The sequence below is a fragment of the Varroa destructor genome, unplaced genomic scaffold (assembly GCF_002443255.2).
Source record: "Varroa destructor unplaced genomic scaffold, Vdes_3.0 BEIS01000001.1, whole genome shotgun sequence".
Classification (NCBI taxonomy): domain Eukaryota; kingdom Metazoa; phylum Arthropoda; class Arachnida; order Mesostigmata; family Varroidae; genus Varroa; species Varroa destructor.
Genome location: NW_019211454.1, coordinates 420,749 through 441,204, shown reverse-complemented (window position 1 = coordinate 441,204; position 20,456 = coordinate 420,749). Strand labels below are relative to the sequence as shown.

General features: G+C 35.7%; 1 protein-coding gene and 1 long non-coding RNA gene across 11 annotated transcripts; one reads left to right on the top strand and one right to left on the bottom strand.

Moving 5' to 3' along the window:
• Positions 1–311: 311 nt before the first annotated feature.
• On the bottom strand, positions 312–19,119 carry LOC147758100 (uncharacterized). 9 transcript variants are annotated; one of them, XR_015328384.1, is made up of 4 exons: positions 2,813–3,075; positions 1,491–1,554; positions 1,072–1,166; positions 312–718 (listed from the first exon to the last, which is right to left on the bottom strand). It is a non-coding gene; the product is annotated as an uncharacterized LOC147758100 (long non-coding RNA). The 9 variants fall into 9 exon arrangements; XR_015328395.1 differs by lacking the exons at positions 1,491–1,554; positions 2,813–3,075 and adding exons at positions 16,145–16,535; positions 17,656–19,119 and having other exon boundaries at positions 312–1,166; XR_015328397.1 differs by lacking the exons at positions 1,491–1,554; positions 2,813–3,075 and adding exons at positions 16,145–16,535; positions 18,436–19,119 and having other exon boundaries at positions 312–1,166.
• Positions 9,597–14,006, top strand: Polr2I (RNA polymerase II subunit RpII15). 2 transcript variants are annotated; one of them, XR_002670217.2, is made up of 4 exons: positions 9,597–9,879; positions 11,506–11,661; positions 13,189–13,383; positions 13,855–14,006. XR_002670217.2 is itself a non-coding variant. In XM_022787887.2 (3 exons), exons 1-3 carry the CDS (start codon positions 9,733–9,735, stop codon positions 13,270–13,272), a joined length of 387 nt encoding a protein of 128 aa, XP_022643622.1. In that variant the 5' UTR covers positions 9,597–9,732; the 3' UTR covers positions 13,273–13,648. The 2 variants fall into 2 exon arrangements, 1 of the variants encoding a protein (XP_022643622.1); XM_022787887.2 differs by lacking the exon at positions 13,855–14,006 and having other exon boundaries at positions 13,189–13,648.
• Positions 19,120–20,456: the final 1,337 nt, after the last annotated feature.

Sequence of the window (20,456 nt, the reverse complement as noted above, 5' to 3'; positions counted from 1 at the left end):
GAAAAAGGGTGAAGGAGTTCATAATAAAATAAATGTTTCAAGTTTTACCTGCGCTACTGCTGTTAAGCATTGTTTTAGACAGCTAGCTCTTAGCACGAAACGAAGTGTTCCTGCACCCGGAAGTTCAGTATATTCATCCTCCGACCAGCATCGAGCCCTTAAGGGGGTTAAACCTATCTCGGAAAGAATGCCAGAGTTTTATCCTGGAATTTTATCTTTTATTATATTACAACTTATGTTATTAATTTACGTATAAAACTGGGTCGACTGTATTGAAGATTTGTTTATCAAAAATAAAACAGTGACGGGGCGAAGTCTGCAGTTTCGTTTCTTACGATTTTTATTCCATTAACACAACTGTTTACACCGATCAGTTACTCACTGATGATAAATTGTTTCCTTAACATTCAAATTATTTTCTGTTTGAATTATTGCGTCCACTACACACGCACGTCTTTGAGGAAACCGCTATTCTAGTTTACAAGATCGTCTTTACAATGACTATATTTATATACCTTTTCGACCTACCAGCAACGACGTTAAAGTGCACAAATTGCAGCACAATATTACTCATAGTTGGAATCTCATTTAGCATCGGCTTTACATGTCAGTCCTGACGAATAGGTTCATTTGATGTGACCTCCGTTTACCTCGATTCAGCTTAAATGTCAGGCCTAGATCTATCAGTCTCGTTTCTTACAGCGGTGCGCACGCTTTCCTGATAGTACAGACAAGCTAGTAAACATTGTCACGCTGCGATTTGTTGTACTCTCATTTGGTAATTCTCCATAAAGAGTAATTCAAAATGTTCAGATTTAATAAAATATGCAGGTATCCTAAAGCATACTTAGAATCCCAAGTTTCTAATATTTCCTGCGCTCCTACAAACCAGTGCACTAATTTATTGGAAGGCCTTCCTTCAAGCACTTTTTTGAGGTACGGTCTTAAACAGTTTGTTTGACCACATAGATAAACTTCTTGCTTGATGATTTTACTTTTAGGAAAAAATACGGTGCCCTGAGATTTTCTTACGGTACACGATACACAGAGCATGGACGTAACTGAAAATACCTGTTTTACCATCCTTCATAAACATATCCTCTGGATTGCGAACAGATCAGTAGTCGTTCCTGTGGTTTATCTTTGCATCGATGATATGCATTTTCCTGTCAAAAAAGAATCAAAGGAATAAAAAAAATGACGTCGAGTGAGTGCAAATGTTTTTTTGAGTGCAAAAATGTGCAAAAAAAAGACACCGCCACACAGTATTTCATAGACATATGAGGTGTACCTGAGGTTTTGGGAACAAATTCCGACGCATACGTGATACCCTATGCGGCCATTAAAAAATTCCGACGTTAAATAAATTACCCTGTAAGTCTACCTTTTTATTTTTCCAATTTATTACATATTTATTCAATATTTTCCTATGAGTTTTGCTGTTTTTTTCTATTGTGTCAAAAGTAACGATTATTTATTAATTTACATACTTGACTTATAGATATCGTTTTTGCATCTTTTCCTTTTTTTCTATAGCCTGCTAGCATCCATGTCCTGTTGCAGTTTAATAATCCAGTAATTACTTATAATATTTTTCGATTAGGTGTGCAATTAAGTAATATTGGCGATAAAGCTTAGATTAAAATCGTCGTTTTCCGGTAACTGGATTGTTCTCTATAGCATTAATAACTTGTTATCAATGAGGGTCATTTCAGCATCACTATCTATCTGAGTTCATTTTCTAGGCACAGTGGCTCGAGAATCAATTGCTTGCATTTATTTCTTGAATGGTGAGGTTTAAAAAATGTAATGCGTTTCTTAATTATTATTCAGATAAAATCACATGAAAATGATATGTTTGTTTCTTTATTTATTATAGGATACGATAATGCTGTTGTGGTTCCGTTGAGCTCTCAATCAAATATTAAATACTTCGAAAATTTTCAAAACCTTTGCAAATATCTAAGATGTTGCATACTTGTTGAATGAATGAATATTTTTTTTTATCAAAGGAAACATGTACAAAAGTGTAATATTTTGACATGCATTGATTAGCCATGATAAGGGTAGTTGGATAATAATTCCCTTGAATCTAACCCGCGTTGAACCAAAAAGAAAGAAGTGTATATTGACGTGGCTTCGTGTTTACCCTTGGTTACTTTTTTATGCTACGTCCGTCTTAACTGTTACCTAGGTTTCAAACGATAGTCCTCAAACCATTTGTGCTATATTGCCAATATGAACACCGTTAGGTATTTGAAGTTTTCAAAAATGTCCCACATTTTCTATTCGGTGAACAGTCGTTGGCTCAATGGACTTTAACAAAGCAGGACGTATCAATGCACGCTTTCTTGAGTGTTGGACAAAAAATTAAACCACTAATAATAATAATAATACTAATAGAAGAAATCATAAAGGGTCACGCTACTTGATTGAATTCAAGGAAAAGACCTGGTACATAATAATACGATCACACCTCGTTCGTTGTAAGGCCACAGCATAGCCTTGAGTAATGTGTTTGGCATTCGATACTCGCAAACCACTAACACAGCCTACAGACAAAAAAAATCATCGCTTTTACAGTCTTTATATGCATAGCAAATAGAAACCTAATAGCTAAAAAGCTCGCAAATGTTTACAGAACTCAATTTCATACAGCGAAGAAGTCAAACTGCCACCTTATTAGCTAGCCATTGAGAAAAGTTTACTAGCTCATAGGCTTGTAAATTAAAACAACTACATTCAACGAAACAATCGCAGAGAAGAAAATATTTACAATAACTCCTGCCAACTCTAAAAGCATTCAACTAACTTGCTGAGATCGCTCACAACTATTACGTTACGTGCTAAACGACGGCCACCGAGTGAGGCTAGCACGATCATCTGCTTTCGATGCGCAGCATGTTATATATTTCTCTCTATTATTCGTTTGTCACATGTGCTTTAAGTAGGCGTGGATAAATGTGTGATAGAAAACTTGTTCAGACATGTAGATTCCTTGATGGGTAAAGCCTACACGACGGTTCATCGAAGCAATGAACGAGAGACGAAAGAAAACCATTGTTGCTCGATAAAGGAATTATGTGTCATCTAGTCTCATCCATCCATCCATAGAACAGCCCACAGACTAATCGTCATTTGGCAAGTTAAAATTAAACAGACAGGCCACGGTCGATTAATTTAATGTAATAGCCAAACGATACTTCACTGTTAAACGAATCTAACCACATATTAAAATCTAGCATAGCAACCGATAACAAGCTACAGGCTACTATACAAAGTTATAAAGCATCAGCAGTTGTTTTCCTTTCCCCAGTTAAAATATTCGTATACAGAACGTTTTCAGTCTGTCCGAATAGGCGAAAAAGGAAGCACAACAACAATTGTTGTCTCCTCCAATAAAATCAACGTCTGCTACGTTTTACAGGTACAGTAACATCACTAGTGTTGCTAAAGAAAACTCTAGTTCGGTAAATTCTTAATTTTCTGTTTATGTGCCTTCTGATTCAATAACACAGTTCCAGACGTAAAACCAAGGAAACCTATCTAGATTTGATGGGTTATGATCTGAAGCAATTTATCTATCCATCTATCGGTCTAATAGTTTGGCTGGTCTTATTCTATCTAGTCATCAGGTCAGGAGGTTACCATGATTCCTTGCCAAAGAGACCAGTTTTAGATAGCATATATTATAGCGGTATAAATTTCGCTATACAGCGAAGTTTCAATTTATTGGCAGCTGCAGTGCACCTGTCCACATTGAATCTTTATGTTATAGATGTGCATACATCTCCAATGAATACTGGATAGCTGAATTTCGTTAAGCAACTAAATGACTAGACTGCATGTAGAAATATAAGGCCTAGTCATCGGCGATAGATTTGCTGATCTCTTTCTCTCGTATAGTAATTTTCTCGAACTTCTCGGTTGGTTAGAAAAACCGCATATGAAGTTGTTGCTTCCGAGATGTTTCAAGGCTTGCAAATAAATGCACTTATTTTATATAGTGTAATAGCTATTTTGTAGAGCGGTGACCAATATATTGAAATAATACTATAATGGGATAATTAAATTTACTTAGCAGCATTTCAAATCTGATACTAATTTCAGGTTTGATAAAGCCCAAGTTGAAATTTTTTCGCCTCAGGTCACATGGGATCGTGAAGTTTAAATGTATTAGAAAAACAAAGACGCAAGTCCACTCATCACGGCTCCGTAGTATATCCTTGACTGATGTTTAATATTGAGCTCGTCGTTATGCAATGTCACGAATACCGAAAAGCATTGCTTACCTATGTCGCATTAAGCGCGACATGTGAGAAACAGACTACGTAAATATATTCATATATATAAAAAAAAAAAAAAAACACGTTGGCTGCCTTTGTCGCTTTTTTGCATGCGTTATTCAGATTTTGATTTGATGAAAATCCGTTGACAAGATGCGTCTGTAAAAAATTGGACTGGATTTTTCAAATTTAAATTTAATAGCTGGAATGTACGGAAGAGACTATTATTGCGAATTAAAAAAAAAAAACAAATTATCGCAAATATTAAGATACAAATAAATAACTGTATGTCCCGCTACACTACTTTGGTTTTGTTATCATGATTTTTCTCGTTGATCCTACAGAAAAAAAAAAAAAAAAAAAAAGGTAGAAACATTCGTTTTAGTCCGATGATAAATTGCTAGTAATATTTGTTTTTGTCTAGGATTCATTTGATTGGTTTTGATACCGTCTAAAGCAGTGACTGTCCAAACAATGATTTAATAGATCGCCACAATGTCTTTGTGCACATTTGACTGTCTATTATGATTTTTCTGTAGGAAGCAATTTACTAATCCAACTATTTTCAGTTCATTTGTGTTTTCAGGCAAGAGCTCAGTGCTGAGGTTTATCGAACACGATGACGGTTACGGAACGGTTAACGGAATTCATCCGTATTGAAATGAACTACACGAAGCGCGCCTTCGCGTGGCGTTTCGTTAAATGTGTTTCAAAATGTAGTTCTTCATTGTGCTTTAGTTCCATTTGGCAAGCGGCTTAACATATATAGTTCGTTAAGTAATTGGGATGCTAAAAGAACATTTCCACTTCGGATCTTATCAACGCCTCTAGATGGAAAACATATGTTAAAAAGTGCCATTGAATACGGTACCTTTGTCCTGCCATAGATACTCGTGTTAAATTTCGTCCATTCCTGGCAATTTACAGTTATGCAGATATTTGAAATCATTCACCTGTGGGCTAAAAACAAGGCCGCTAAAGACTATTCAAAATAACACATATTATTTCGGTTCTAAGTTATATAGATTTCCTGAATCTTCCTAATACATTTTGGTAATATGATAATGTATCTCGGAAATTTCCAACATAAGTGTTGACTAAAAAAGCAGCAGACGTAAGCAAGTCTGGAACTCTCTGTGTGTGTCAAAAAGGCCTAAATACATTTTAAAATACACTGCTACCGCAAAACCTTTACAGAAGACTTAGAAATGCCAAAGCCAGCCTAACATTGCAGTTTATATCGGTAATAATGCTAGCACAATGAAGACTAGATCTATGTAAAAAGGTCAAATTTCTTCATTTTAGCCAATGTGAGCTTAGAGCGTTTTGTTGGAAGCGCTCCATATGCAATTGTTTATTACATTGTTCTGAGCTAAGTAATAATAGGTCTATGCGTGCAGCATAGTAGTGTTGTTGCTTAAACGAAGTAACTTCTACATGTTCCCATCAGGTTTCAATGGTTAACTAAAGGTCAGTTAATGTTAAAGCGCAATAATTGAAGAGTGAATAAAACACAGGTAGTGATTTAAAGCAAAAAAGTCAATGTTACTAGTTTAGTTAGTAGGCATATAGCAGTTAGCCATCATAAAAACAACTTTCTTTTTTTTAAAAAGGCCTGCTTAATTCGTTTTAAACAACCCATGCCGAAATCGACTAACTCCAACATTTTGGTAAATAAGACCCACGTAATGATTTTGCTAGGCCATTACAAAACTTAATTCTACTAGCTGTCAATAGTTGGATAGATTTTTCTTTTGTGTAGCAACTCTGATGAAAAGAACTTGCTATTGCTTCGGAAACAGAATGTCTAATTTAAGTAAAGACTGGTTAGCGTGTCTTACTTTTAAGGCAGCGTACTTCAATCTGCAACTTCTCTGCGTTGCAACCAATGCTTGTCGTCCACAAACAGCACTTGTTCACATTCACACGTAGATGTGTAGCACTTATGCATAACTATCCGTCCATCGGTTATAAATGAAGGGCTAAAGGATGTAGTTTCCTTCTTTTTACTTCATAGTAAATGAGCAGCAACTGTAAATGTTACATCTTTCTTTGAGGAAACTATTATTTGAGCCTCTACATTGTACGTATAATTGGTCCAACCAGATACGCTTCTGGTGTGGTAGGGTCAACATATTTGAAGTTCGAATTTGTGTAAATCAAATCAAAGTGTACGGATCGTATTGGACGTTGACAAATTTCTCAGTGTGGTGGAGTCTTGAGCTACCCATTTTCTAATTCTCATCTCGATAAGCTAAGAAATCTAAATCTGGCCTTCTGCAAATGAGTCAAGCATCGCAACTAAGGGGGAAAGGGAATTTATTTTCATTTACTAATAACTGTGTCTAAAAACAATCACTTTTCGTTCATTTTTAAAGACTGGTGTTTTACTGGTGACAGGTATTACAAAACTGGTGATAATTAAAAGGTAACAAAGCTCACCAAAAGATGGCCTTAACAGTGGGACCATCATTTCGATACTAACCACGCAAATGTATGTGAACGAAGTAACAGTAAGCGTATCCCGGGCTTGGTAAAGATTTAAAAGTGCACCCACGCAACCTGGTCATAACAAGTCCTGCCAAAATAATTTTGTCTATTTCTCTAACGTTGTGTCAGAAATGTAGAACCAAAAAAAACCCTGAAAACTTAAGCAAATAACATCGGACGCGAATTACATTACAGTAACATTAGACATATGGATCCTCTAAGGGATCGTATTGTTTTTATACGAAGTAGTAGTATCATATGAGACGTATAAAACATCCAACAGATGTGGGTGTTGTTTGTGAGCCTAAAATGTCACTTTTGGTCACTTTTGGAAACTTAATTCAGAAGGGTTTAATAAAGCGTAATGAGGCTGTCAAAACTATGAAAAAAGAAAGAAAAAATGAGCATGCAAAAAGCCTTAAAGGAGAGAATTATCTTTATATTTTAGGATAAAGATTTTTCAACAATTACAACAAGTTCTACTAGAACTAATTTTATTATTGTTATTGAGCTAAAGGGTACCGTCGTGTAAAATATACATTACATTTATATTTCTGAGCTTTATATATAGGTCAAGAAAATATATAGGCTGGTTTCGACCTGCGTACCGTAGATTGAAACCAAACAGGGTGTTAATAAAAATGAACGAACGAATGGAAAGTCCAGTCCATGATGCATCTCTTAACTTAGTATAATGCAGTACCTAAGGGCTTGTTTTTAAAATCTCGCGTATGCGTATGTAGAAGTAAACTCCCATTTTAACCTACATTTAAGTTTACATAAAACATATAACTTATTTTCGTACTCCAAAAACTTAGTGAACCGAGATGGAGTGATGCTAGACCCCACGTAATTTTTTAATAAATCACAAATGTTTACTTTGTATAAAAAACAAATGTGCAAAAACAAATCCACGCAGGGCTCTAAAATAAATGCTTTGGTGTTGCGCCAGTCTCCATCCATACAACAAAAAACGGCTGGAATGCTCATGCGAACCTTGATAAGTAATACACAGCTAGCCATGGTAGATCAATTCGATAAAAACAAAAAAAAACATTCTTCAATTGCTTTATTGCATCAATCAATCAATCAAACAGCATTATGATAAAGTCCGACAGATGTATGCAACAGCTTAATTGTCCTTCAGCTGACTCAAAGTTCCATCTTCCATCAAAACAAAAAAATTTATAGAAATCGATGACAGATTATTCAGACACAATACAAGAACACAACACAATGGACAACTGCTCATTACAGGTTATTTAGTAAAAACTAATGCTCTTGCTCTTTTTTCATGCCCTTTCCTTTTTGTTTCCTATGGGTGCCATTATAGGGAAAACAATGTTTAGAATCGAACAATTTGTAGTGTTTCTCGTAAAAAGATCTCCATGTCGTTATATAATTAGCTTCTACGAAATATGTTTGCAATGTAATCGCGGAACGCGCTAAAGATGTTAGGGTGCCCGAAATGGCGTCTTTACATTAACCGACGTTATTTCAAAACCATTCCATAAATTAAATAAATTCCATAAATAAAAATAAATAAAAAGCATAAAGTCATAAAACTGATATCTTTTACCATGCAAAAAAGTGGAAAAGGTGGAGAACGATCATGACAGTAAAAAACAAGACCAGCGAGTAATTTATTAGAAGATGGCGACTCAGGGTCTCTATCGGGAACAGTTCTAGTGCTGTGACAGAAAAGTGGTCGTAAATGCGTTCGGTGAAACAAGGCGCAAGGGACCACTCCTAGCCAGCTGTCTCCAGTGGCAATGTGGCAGCCTGTTAAGTTACAAGCGATGTTAATTACTTAATGCCTATAATAAAGAAAAGTAGTATATAAAAATGTGGACGTGCCTATTTTACATGGCTAGAAATATGTACTGACATTGCCATGAGTTTTTTCTCACCTCAATAGTTTTAGCAAATGTTTATTTATAAACACTGTGCATTAAATCATTCACTAATTAGAGTTCCGTGATCGTGAATATAACTTCTTTATTTGGAAACATGGTCAGTATATGTAGTATATGTCAATTGCGAGATTCGAACCACTAACGGAACTAAAGTCTTTATACCCGCACTTGTTAATGACCATTTGGATACAATCACTGACCGATTTCGACATTTAGGGTTTCAAAATTAGATCTAGCATTTTCCAATCATAAGCCTTGCACTATTTCTTAGAGTAAATAACTTTATCGTATGATTATCTAAATGATATAATTTAAGCCATTTTTTCCTCTGATTCAGCCAGTGTGTTAAATTACAATTGGTTGATTCAGCTAAATATAATTTTTATAGTTACCATTTTAAAAGTCGCATCTATTATCGTATAAATGTAACCTGTTAATAAATATATACTTTCACAAGAATCAAACTGTCTCCATTCGGATACTAAGATTTCTTCTACGTGTTTGAATTAACTGACTTTGACTCGACGAACTGTTCAAGTGTCCCTACGGCATGTCCCTCAATGATGTAAATTTCTAACTACTCCACCGGTAGTCAAATAAAGAGAGTATTTTCCTAAAAGCATATAGGTCTTATCCTGAATAATACGTGTGTGTTCCAAATTAATTTTTGCGGAATTCATAAATATACCATAAACAGTTTTTGTTTCAAATTTAGGCGCAGAGATAATTTCAACGACGTTTACGTTATTAAATTGTAGAATACATTTTGTTGATTTTAAGTAAATGATTTCGCGGGTAGTTTCTATATTTGGTTTCCTTATTGTCATTAATGAATAAGTGCTTTTCAGATTAGTTCGAAATTTGGCGCTCTTCTGTTCACCATCGTCTGCTTTGTCAGTAACCAATAAGTGTTATAATACCATCATGTGTGTCCGAATCCTACGTCGAAGTTGAGAACAGTTTTCTGTGAGAATACTTTCTGTGAGTTATACTTTGTGAGAAAGATTTTGTAGATAGTGCAGTTAGTTTAATACAGTGCCATGGATAGTATGCCACATATTGATGAGACGGGACCGGGGTTTGTCGGTATTAAATTTTGTCAGGAATGTAACAATATGCTTTACCCTAAAGAAGATAAGGAAAATCGGCAGCTTCTTTTTGCTTGCAGAAACTGCGATTTTCAACAGGTAAGTTTAAACATAGTGTTTTATGTACAACTATGTTGTATTGCAATTGTAGCCAAAAAATATAGGTAACCTGACTTCAAATAAAACCGCTTTAGTCCCTATCTGTCCGTACTAAAGCATACGGTTCGCACATCATAATAATTGATGCAATTATTGTTTCTTTTCACAATACACTTAGTAAAGATAGTGATGAGCAAATAAACGGACGATACACCTAGTACTCAGAAATAAATATTAATCTGACGTCCAGGATTTATCAAATGTTTCAAGTCTTCGTCCGGCACTTACCAGTTTCCGTCTAAGTGATCCCGGCACAAAATAGTGTTTCTGTGCTCAGTTTGGAAGCTGAATGCGTTTTGTGTCTCCGTGATGTAGCGATATACAATTCGTATCTAGCGATGTTAGACAAGCATTTTTAGTAGGTAAAACATGGACAGGAAACGTGACATGTTTCAACCGTTTAATGAATCTAGTAAAAATAGTCTTTTCTTGAACTCAAGAAAGACAGAGTGCTTCGTAAAAGAAACCGAAGTAAAATAAGCCTAGCTATCAGCAGTACTAAAAGAAAAATATATTGCTCGGCCTATGAAAAATCTAGACCGTGTCATGATTCAACTGACCGGCGGTCTAACGCTGTCTCTATGAAGTTCCTATGAAAATTGCTATAACAACGCTCCGCCTAAATCTGCTCAATTTCACAATTGATGCAGTTAAAGTGAAAGTGTACCATCCTGCAAATGTTTAATATCAGTCGTTTTTAGAATTAACATAAAGCGTTACAGAGTTGGAATAGTCTTTATAGATAATGGGGATTGCGCGGAATGTTTTGAAAACATGATTGGAATACAAAAATTAAGTTTGCCTATATGAGAGCGTCGTATCGACAGGACAAAAGACATATTTTTAACGTACAAACAGAAGCCTGTCATAGGCGCGTAGTTTGGTACTTTTACAAAAGCACTTACAACAAAACTTTTCATTTCTGGTCTTGTCTGCCATTCGTTGCCTCTACTCTATGCCACAGGTGCCTCTAAGGCACAGGTTACCTTAAAAAAAAGCCAGCAATATTCTTGGGATTAGCCGTTAGGTAAAGTTAAAAACATTAGATTTGCGCTTAAGGAGCTTGTACCCATGAGACCTTACGACAAAGTAAGCTATATGGTCATGACAAATCCCCTTATGAAATGCCTCATGCATTCAAAGCAGAAAACCTTATTATAGATTATATGAAAATACTATGATCATAAGCAATTTACTGTGTTCCGTGTTAACGAGAAAAACTATATAATTAAGCAGTAATTAAGTAGGAATGCAGGTACTTCAAATTTTCGGTACAATTAATATTTACTCCTTTTACTTAATTACCTGATTATCTAAAGTCATGAGCCTGAATTTCGCGGGGCCAAAGTGTCAGCTTGTTTCTATGATACTTATGTTACGTATTATTACAAATGACTGCCAATCATCAGCTGTATTTTAGGTACGTTAGTACTTGTATAAGATTTGAAAACGTCTGCCGTTTAAAATTAGAAAAACCATGGATTTACTGTTATGCTACTTGTTACAAATGGCAATGTCAATTATGGTTATTATTATTTATGGTTTTTATGTTACGTATTGTTACAGGTTGCAGACAATCATTGTATATATGTGAATAAGATTACTCACGAGGTGGATGAACTGACGCAGATCGTCAGCGACGTCATTCATGACCCAACCCTACCACGAACTGAAGACCACCCCTGTCCAAAGTGTGGCCATCGGGAAGCCGTCTTTTTCCAGGTCTACTTTTTTTTCCAACTACAGTCAATTTTATTTATGTACTGTATTTGCAGTTCACGGACAGAATAGCTTGGAACGCGCAAAAAACCGAGTTTGCTGTTTTCAAGGAAGTACGCTGTTCCGATAACAATCAGTTAGTGGGGTTACTGTTAGAATTAGAATGATTTAATGTTTATCTTGAAATCGCTAAATTTGAGAGACCGAGTTACCAGAGAAGGTCATTAGACATTGAATTTTCTTTTTTCTAAGGACTATCAGAACAAGGCATATAATCCATGTACTTAAAATTGCAGTTATAATCGGCCTAAGTTGTTGAAGTCAACATGGATCAGGCCCGGCTGGTGCAAAAATAAAAGCCAATAAAGAGTACCGCCGAAATGTAATTTATATACATGTACTTTGCACTAGTTTTATGTACGTTTTATAGCCAAGGGTACTGCATCAATTAGAGAATATATAAATAGTTTCGTAACGAGACGATTAGTCATTGTTAGCTAGTGTTCATTCAACCATCAAGTGAATGTTCGATGTTTTCGATATAGTGTAACACAAATGAATCAGCATATTGCGAGATTACACACTTTGCAAACAACGAACGTCGAAACAATTCTCAGCCCTCAATCCTGAATCTTTGTTTTTAAATTACATTAATAAAATATTTCTATTATGCATAACACGTTACTCAAAATGTAATTAGGATTGGGGAGAGGAATATTTCTTTGCTTTACTGCCCAGTCGTCTAAGGCTGCACCATTTAGTAAGCAAGACGTATGTGTATCTCTTACCGATTTCCTTTACTAAGTAAGCATCACAATATTTAGATCATCTATTAATCCTTGACTAATATTGAGTGAGCATTCAGAGACAGGTAATAATTCTCAGCTTGCCCATAGATTGCATGTTTCGGCTTTCAACATAATTAGAGATATAAAATTATCGTAGCAATTTCTTTTTGAGATTTTCTAAAGATAGATGAACGGTATGTATATAGACTCGTAGGGTAAGTATGTTTTTCTCAAGTTACACACAAGAAAATTGAGATTATAGCTATTGTTTTTGGAATCACATGTAACAGCTTTTTATAGTAGTTAAAACAAAATATGAATGTTTACTGCTAAGAAAATGTACTTTTTGCTCTCGAAATCAAAACTAGATTCAAACTCAGGTATTGTGAGTATAGAATTCAAAGGCAGAACTTTCGACCCACTCAGCCGAAGTGATCATACCAAAGGCAATTCAATTCCCTACTTAAATTATTAACGATTTCTTGTCAAAAATCAGGTAGTGCGTGAAATGCTCTGATTTTTTTCCAAAGATAAATATGTATTTAGAAATTAGCAGCGCTTATTTTCATATAATCGATGTTACCGCTTTTACGTTAAAACACTAGTTACTGTTGAGGTTTTAATCTTTGTTGTTCTTTCTTTTGTTAGCTTCATTCGTTATAGATTTGTATTTCATTGGCTTTAGATAAATTGTAACTATATGTTCGATCTATTTTTTAATTTTACTTTTTTGTTTATGTAGGCTCAATCGCGTCGCGCCGAGGACGAGATGCGTTTGTACTATGTTTGTTGTAATCAGTCCTGCACGCACCGGTGGACTGAGTAATTCGTTTTTCACTACACAGATCGCGTCGGCTCGGCAGTCATCTTCATCACGTTTCAACGCCCACACGGTCAAAATACTGGAAGTCGAACTATTTCATCGTTGTCCACTCAGGTCTCTCAGAGCAGATTTAATTTGATCACGTAAATTGTATATTAATATTAAAAGTACCGAAGCGCTGCAAATACGATGCATAATAATATTATTACTATTACATGCGTCACGCAACTCATGTAACATTGTTATCTTTATCTTATTTTGATAAATTGATGAAGACGGAGTGTAAAGTCACGTAATGATTCAAGGTGGCAGAAATGCATAAAATCGTTGGGAAGTGTATTTATGAGCAGCAAAGAAATATAAAACTTCAACTGATTAACTTCTTTGTAATTAATTTCTTATTAGTTTAGAATATGTATTCGATTGCAAATAAGGTAACTAAGTGTGATACCCACTTTTGTACACTTCAACGATAGGATTCACTCTAGTGAGTGCCTTTTTAATTATATAGTCAAAAAAAAAAATGGAAAACACTGCATGTGCTGTATCAACTCAGGTAAAATATATTTAAAATTTGATTTACAGGGATCAAGCGGCTTAGAGTGTTGTACGCAGCATATTGATTTTTCGATCAGTGTTTTTGGAGGAGCAAATATTTTTATGTGTGATTCCAATTATTGGTCTTCATGCTTTGATTATAAAATATCTATAAATAAAATGATTATAAAATGGAATAATATGGCTTAGTTTCTTTTTACGCTGTCAACTAGTATACTTTATGTGATGTTGTTCTTTATTTAATTAAATTCTCTTATATCTACTGAAAAGATTATTTAAACATATTTCTCATGTCTATAAACTACTAGCACCAGATGTACATCTAGCTAGGTACAATCCGTGTGTCACGGTCGCGATAATACAACAGCTAGCTTTTATAGACCATCACAACACTAGTAACAATCATACTAGAATTACTACTTGACCTAGTGGTGGATTTATGCGTTCAAGAAACGTTGCCTTACGCCGGAAATATAGAGAAGTTATTATGAAGTGAATAGGAAATGTTTATAAATTTTTGTCTTATTATCGGCCAATATACAAAATGTATCTGTGTGACTCATGAGACAAAAACGTCGCCAAAGCGAAGCGTCGTAATGAGAAATTGCTCTGCTAAAACGAGAAACGTCATGTGAAAAAACTGTCGGCTAAGTCGGAGTCTTCGTTAACATTTTGATGATGTTGCCATAGTATTTGTGGCTTAAGCTATTGAGAGGCCTCATTTTAGTCAGGCCTTGGCGAATACGGAAATGTCCAAGCCTTCTCTAACTACAAGAGCATTGTTCAGAGTACCGGGCTTCACTATGATCTCGCTATAGATGGGTTCATCGCAGAACTGCGTTCTTCAAAGACCGAAAGTGCTTTAGCTCTGTTTAATCTTACAACTGACGAGTATTCTTTATAGCAGGCGGCTGCTGGCTTTGATTTTATATTCGTCGTGAAAGATCCCATTTATCATTTCCTATACAAAACTTCTAGGATAACGGTGTTATGAAGGAAGAAGAGTAATCATAGAGCTTACAAAGAAACAAACAAGCAGACTATAAAAGTTGCTATATATAGTGCATGCATGCCCCATACATGCAGTGTTGAATGATATCGACAACTCGTGCCTGAAACTTCAGTAAATATACCGTCGAAGAAGCCTAACATGAAAATATAGACTCAATATTTTGGGCGCCTCTAAATTACATGTTCACAGTCTTTGACGGAATTATCGACCGTATTGAATATTAAGAGGCGCGTTACTCTGAAGCTTATAATCAGCTATTGCAAATGGAACAAGAGCTCACAAGAAAAAGCATATAGTTCTGCTAGCATTTGTCACCAAAGTGAACTGTCCCGTAAGTATTCTTTAGAGATTTCACAACCTGCCCAAATTCTCATAAAAAAATCCGCAGGAAACATATATAAGAGCATGTTTCCTCGAAGTAAAAAGCTTCCTTGAAGCAGATGACAGTTTAGGTCAAGACCATAATTGCAGCTAATTCCTTCAAAGTGGTGACTATGCTCTATATGATGCCGACAAAAACAAGGGAATTTTCTGACGTCCCTAGAAAGGCGTATTGGCGTGTTCCTTCAAATGAAGCAGTTTTCGAGCGGACACTTATAGGTTAATCGTTTTTTTTAAATGTTTTCCTACCAAAAACACTCTATATAAGTGCGCCGAGTACGACACCCCAGAGATAACGGAAGAATGTATTAAATAGCGCATGTCCTTTGTGAAAGATTTTAAGACTACTCAACGGCAGTCATCTACATGTTGTACGTTCTAAAGGCAGCATACGGGACGATCGAAACTAGAACGTAAAAATCATCGTTTGTCACTTTACATAAAAATGTTTTATATAATTTTATCTCTGGATGTTTTCTCGATTAAACTATCGTGGAAATATTCTAGAAAATGTGGTCTTAATTGTTACTTTTTTCGGACCGTTATCGAGCTTGAATATACGCTTTTAAATATTTTCACTTATTTTTTAAGGTTTTTCGTAAATTCCGAATAGGTTCAATGGAAGCGTATAATTTGAGCACATAAATTTGAAATTCGCGACTACCCAAGCAGTAGCTGTAACCGCGACTTCTTGACAAGGAAAAAAAGCTTGCTACTACCTGACCGCAGCGAATTATTCCTTCATCTGGCATAACGCTTGTGGCCAATATAAGATAAGCCAATAATAGATCTAAAACGACAAACATTTACTTTAGTAGCAGAAGCAGAGAAATTAGAATGATAATGTAAAATGATGGCCCACAACTTTAATTGTTCCATATCCAAGTTCGGCTATTGAGATTATTAACTTGTCCAGTGAGTTACCATGTATTTGGTCTCGGAGGTGTACGTCCGTCAGTCACCTGTCGGCCCTCGACGGTTTCTTGATTAGATCCTTCGGGAACACACTAAACGGGACAATTTGCGAACCTAGACTTATTGCCCGCTTAACCTCAACGAATGTCGACGATACTTAGCATCCAATGTTGCTCTTACGTTATGTAGGCAGCAACAACCGCTCACCAGCACAATGTCAAAGCCTTTGTGTAAACTGCTAAAGCCGGAATCTACCATGGGTGAGGGATAATGCTTCGTTGACTTCAATAATATTCTGACAGCCAATACGAATACAGTACAGTAATAGTTCGGAAAGTTCTGTACCCATAAATAGAAGTCCTGCCTACAGAGACTACAGGCCGCATTGGTAGTAGCCATACTGAAAGCAAAATTCAGAAAGCGAACATAGTTGAAGATACATAAAAGTCAGTTTAAAGATGTATCGGAATGTCAATTAGAATTACAAATCGGGACGTACTTATTTCTACGCCTCATCAATGACCAGTAATATAAAGGGTATACTTCGACATATCTGAAACAGTTAATTGTTTGCGTATTTATGTGTTATTATTTAAATGCAATTATATAATAAGAAAAAAAACACATAGGACAAATACTTTATTAGCGGCATCAGCAATATGAAATCGGTTAGAATTATAGCAAATCAATATTTTGGGTCAAAATAGGTGATTGGTTATAGTTTTCTAATAGTCTATACAATCATAATGTATAATCACCAGTCGAAATGTATCGTATTTAGCTTACAAGCGTTTGGTAATATATATATATATATGTAAAGAGAAAACCGAAATGGACGAATTAAGTAAAATATATGTACTTAGTTCGTCCTCTTGGGTTTTGAGGCTTCTTATAAATAGTTTCGAAATTAAAAGAAAACGATGCGGAAGTATAGCACAGAATGCATGATTTGTTGCCGAGTCGTATCGGTATGCTAATTCGTGCATCATGCTTGCGGCAAGCAAACTATAAATAACGTTAAAGCGACCTTTTCGCAGAAAAAGAATTTGTATAGTGAACGTATAATTGCGGAGGTGTCACTGGATGAAAGACCATAGACATTTTTAAAAATAACTTGGACTGGTCAGCCAAAGCTAGAACTGCCTGTGAACAGGAGATTTATTGGACCAACTGTGAAACGGGCGCACGTCCCGAGATAGCGCGTTGGATGCAAGAAAATACGGTACAATACGTGATTTAAAAGGTATTAACGAATCTGATGAAATTTAACAGTTCAGAGTTAAGTAATCGCCCCGTTGAGTCGCATGTCGTAAAGCACGCCTGTAGGAATTTACCAGATAATAAGACCTGTGTGGGAGGTCTTTTTATATCAATTCAAATAAATATATTCATTCATGTGTGTTCAACATTCACCACTTTAGCAAAATTTATATTTCATATTGACCTGTTATGTTTATACATGTTCACATCTCAATAAATGATAATCAAAATAAGTGTAAGTAAGACATACTGATGTTTACCTTAAAAGTGAACTTTTGTCGAAGTTCGCATTCTTAGCTCTATAGTCCCAGTAGACGTGAAAATGAAAATTGCGTTCAAATTTGTATAAAGAGAGCCCATTTTCACATACATTTATTGCATATAGCTTACGCAAACCAATACCAATCTCTTCGGCACTAGTTCCGTAACACTAAGTTTCATAATTTATTATTTTCAACGCGTGCTCCGACAGAGCCTGGATCTACTGGTTGCACTTGCATTGTGTGAAATGTTGCCGCGTGAACAAATTTTAGGATGACTTAAGTGATAGATTACGGATGCCGCACCAGAACCAGACACCGGAAAAACAGTAGTGTTGATTATAACCAATTCTCGAAATATGATCGCGCACTCAAGTAATAGTTAACCGTTAATCTTCGACAGCGAGGAATCCTTCAGCACCGTAAAATTCCAGATTGAAGAACCCGAAAGTACCAAGCCAACAGTTAAAGATAACAGCGATAAGATGCCAGCGGTGTCCTCTTATCTTTCATGGGTATCGGCGGAGTAAAAATCTTTACTGCTGGAGGATTACTGCTGGTTTTTGAGATAATGCAACAGTCCCAGCTCGAAACCAAACAGTCAAATACATACAATTGTCCTGTATTTTTCACAACGCCTGGATGTGAGTTGGATGAAAGCTAGGAGATACACATGAGTTATCGTAAGATCGAGTCTTGAGATTAATAATGTTTTCTTAAGCGATTCGGAAGCCCGAAAGCGTCTTACCCGGGTTGACAATTGAGTAAATTAATACTTACCTTGACTTGAATCGTTCTATGAAGCCATTGAATTACCCACAAAAGATTAGATAACCGGCACACCTGTTATAAGAACTTGGTAACAACAGCTAGCGTTATTAGCGAAAGCTCTATTGAAAGTTAGCAACGTAATGACACCATTTAGACGGATGAACGAGCTTTGAGTGAGGTAAGTGTCGCGGCATGCTGCGAGACAACGACAATAACAAAACAATAACAAGATCATTTGAACTACTAAACATTAACATTTTCCTAGTTTTTTTTTGTCGAGAATACAAGGAGACATAAATTTTCGCCTGCAGTCAATTAACATAGTCTTAGTGCAGTAAAAGGTCGAATAAAAGTTAGCTGGTAGAATGCAACAATCCACGTGATTTGTTGTGTCCCGATTATGTTAACCCGATAATCTTCTAAGCCTACGCAGTCGGTTTACTGAAAATTCTATTTTTTGTTATGTATTTATGAATCAAAGCAAAATCAGCTGAGCAGAAGAATAGAGCAATGATTCAAAAAAGCCGTACCCGTCCACACTCTTCCACTGCTATGTCACGGCAATGTTTTTTATTTTTAACTAGCTTCTGAACACTTCTTATGCTTGTTGACTGGATCCTACGAGGGTAGTATTAGCAGACAATTCAATAAAATTGACCGAAATTTCAATAAATAAATAAATTAAGAAGAACATTTTTTTATATTAAACACGACTACGCCGTCTTTAGATATATATATATATATATATATATAACCTTTTGTTCAAAATAAAGTCGTTTGCATCGCATTAATAAATATTTACCTAGTTGCGTCGATTCAAGTTGTCTTCGTTGAAGTAAGCGCTGGCGAGTGCAACATATTTATGCCACCGCTTTTTCCCTCAAGTTCTCGAGACACTTCAAATTGAATCGTTGAGATATCTTTGAGCCCAATAAGCGTTTTCTTTTTATTTCCTTTATCGTGTCAAAGCGCTTTCCTTGGGAGTAAAAAATCATAGGGGATCCGGTCCGGTGAATACAGGGTTTGGGGGTACACACACATAATTTTTTTAGAAAAAAATGCTGTACAAGTAGTGAGGTACGGACCGCGACAGAGCACCCAGAATGTTTTGTGCCATGATTCAGGTCCCTTGCGTGGGACAGAGATAGTCTTGTTAAAGCTTTTTGATAGTACTCCTTGGTGACCGTTGAGCCAAAGCATGAGCTTATGAATAATTATTTGTCGACCATAAGGTGCACTATGCTCTCTCCGTGATTACTGTCACCTTCCAGAATGTAGATCATCTTTGATGGATCTTTGTGCGGTTTTTACTTGAACTCTCGCTTTCTAGTTTTCGTAGAAATTCTAGAATATCCGCTGAGTGTTTGTGCGATCTATTTTTGCTTTTACGTAAAACCTAATGGTCGCTGCTCCATTTGGGCAAAATCTCGGATCATTCAATACATAAACCTACTCAATCTCACCAGAGCACTTGATATTGCACCAGACTGTTATCAAATTTCACTTGTGTGAGGGTGTTTTTTTGCGAAAATAAACCTAAGCTGTTGTCCTGTGACGCGAAAATGAACAAAGTGGTATAAAGTTAGAACTATTTATGGATCATCTGTAGAATTCCATTAACCCTGGCTTTTACGTACTGTTACGTACAAGAAACGACTATGTTCTTATTCTTTTTAGATGTAATGATTTTGCGTTGTATAAATTAATAATAAGACTATAATATAAAAATACTATGCTTAATCGCAATGATAGATGAGCTAAGGGTTCTCGCTGTATGACCTCTGATTAGCAACGAAAGCCAAAAGCGTTAGAATTCCTCGGCTGACAAAGTTACATATCATTTAAATGAATTCATATTCCGCGTCATTGCTTTAAACAATTCGGTTTGTTACAATAGCTGTGGCGCAATAGCTTATGTTATAATGGTATAAGCAGTAACACAACGATACAACAAAATCTCAACTTACCTTAAATATAAGACAACAACAAAAAGATGTTTCACTAATATTTCAGCTTATTTCGATGAAGTG

Excerpts from the sequence above, each read along its gene's own strand:
- Polr2I (XM_022787887.2), top strand. The coding sequence starts at position 9,733 with ATGGATAGTATGCCACATATTGATGAGACGGGACCGGGGTTTGTCGGT. Across the intron at positions 9,880-11,505 it reads GAAACTGCGATTTTCAACAG|GTTGCAGACAATCATTGTAT; the intron begins GTAAGTTTAAAC and ends GTATTGTTACAG. Across the intron at positions 11,662-13,188 it reads GGGAAGCCGTCTTTTTCCAG|GCTCAATCGCGTCGCGCCGA; the intron begins GTCTACTTTTTT and ends TTGTTTATGTAG.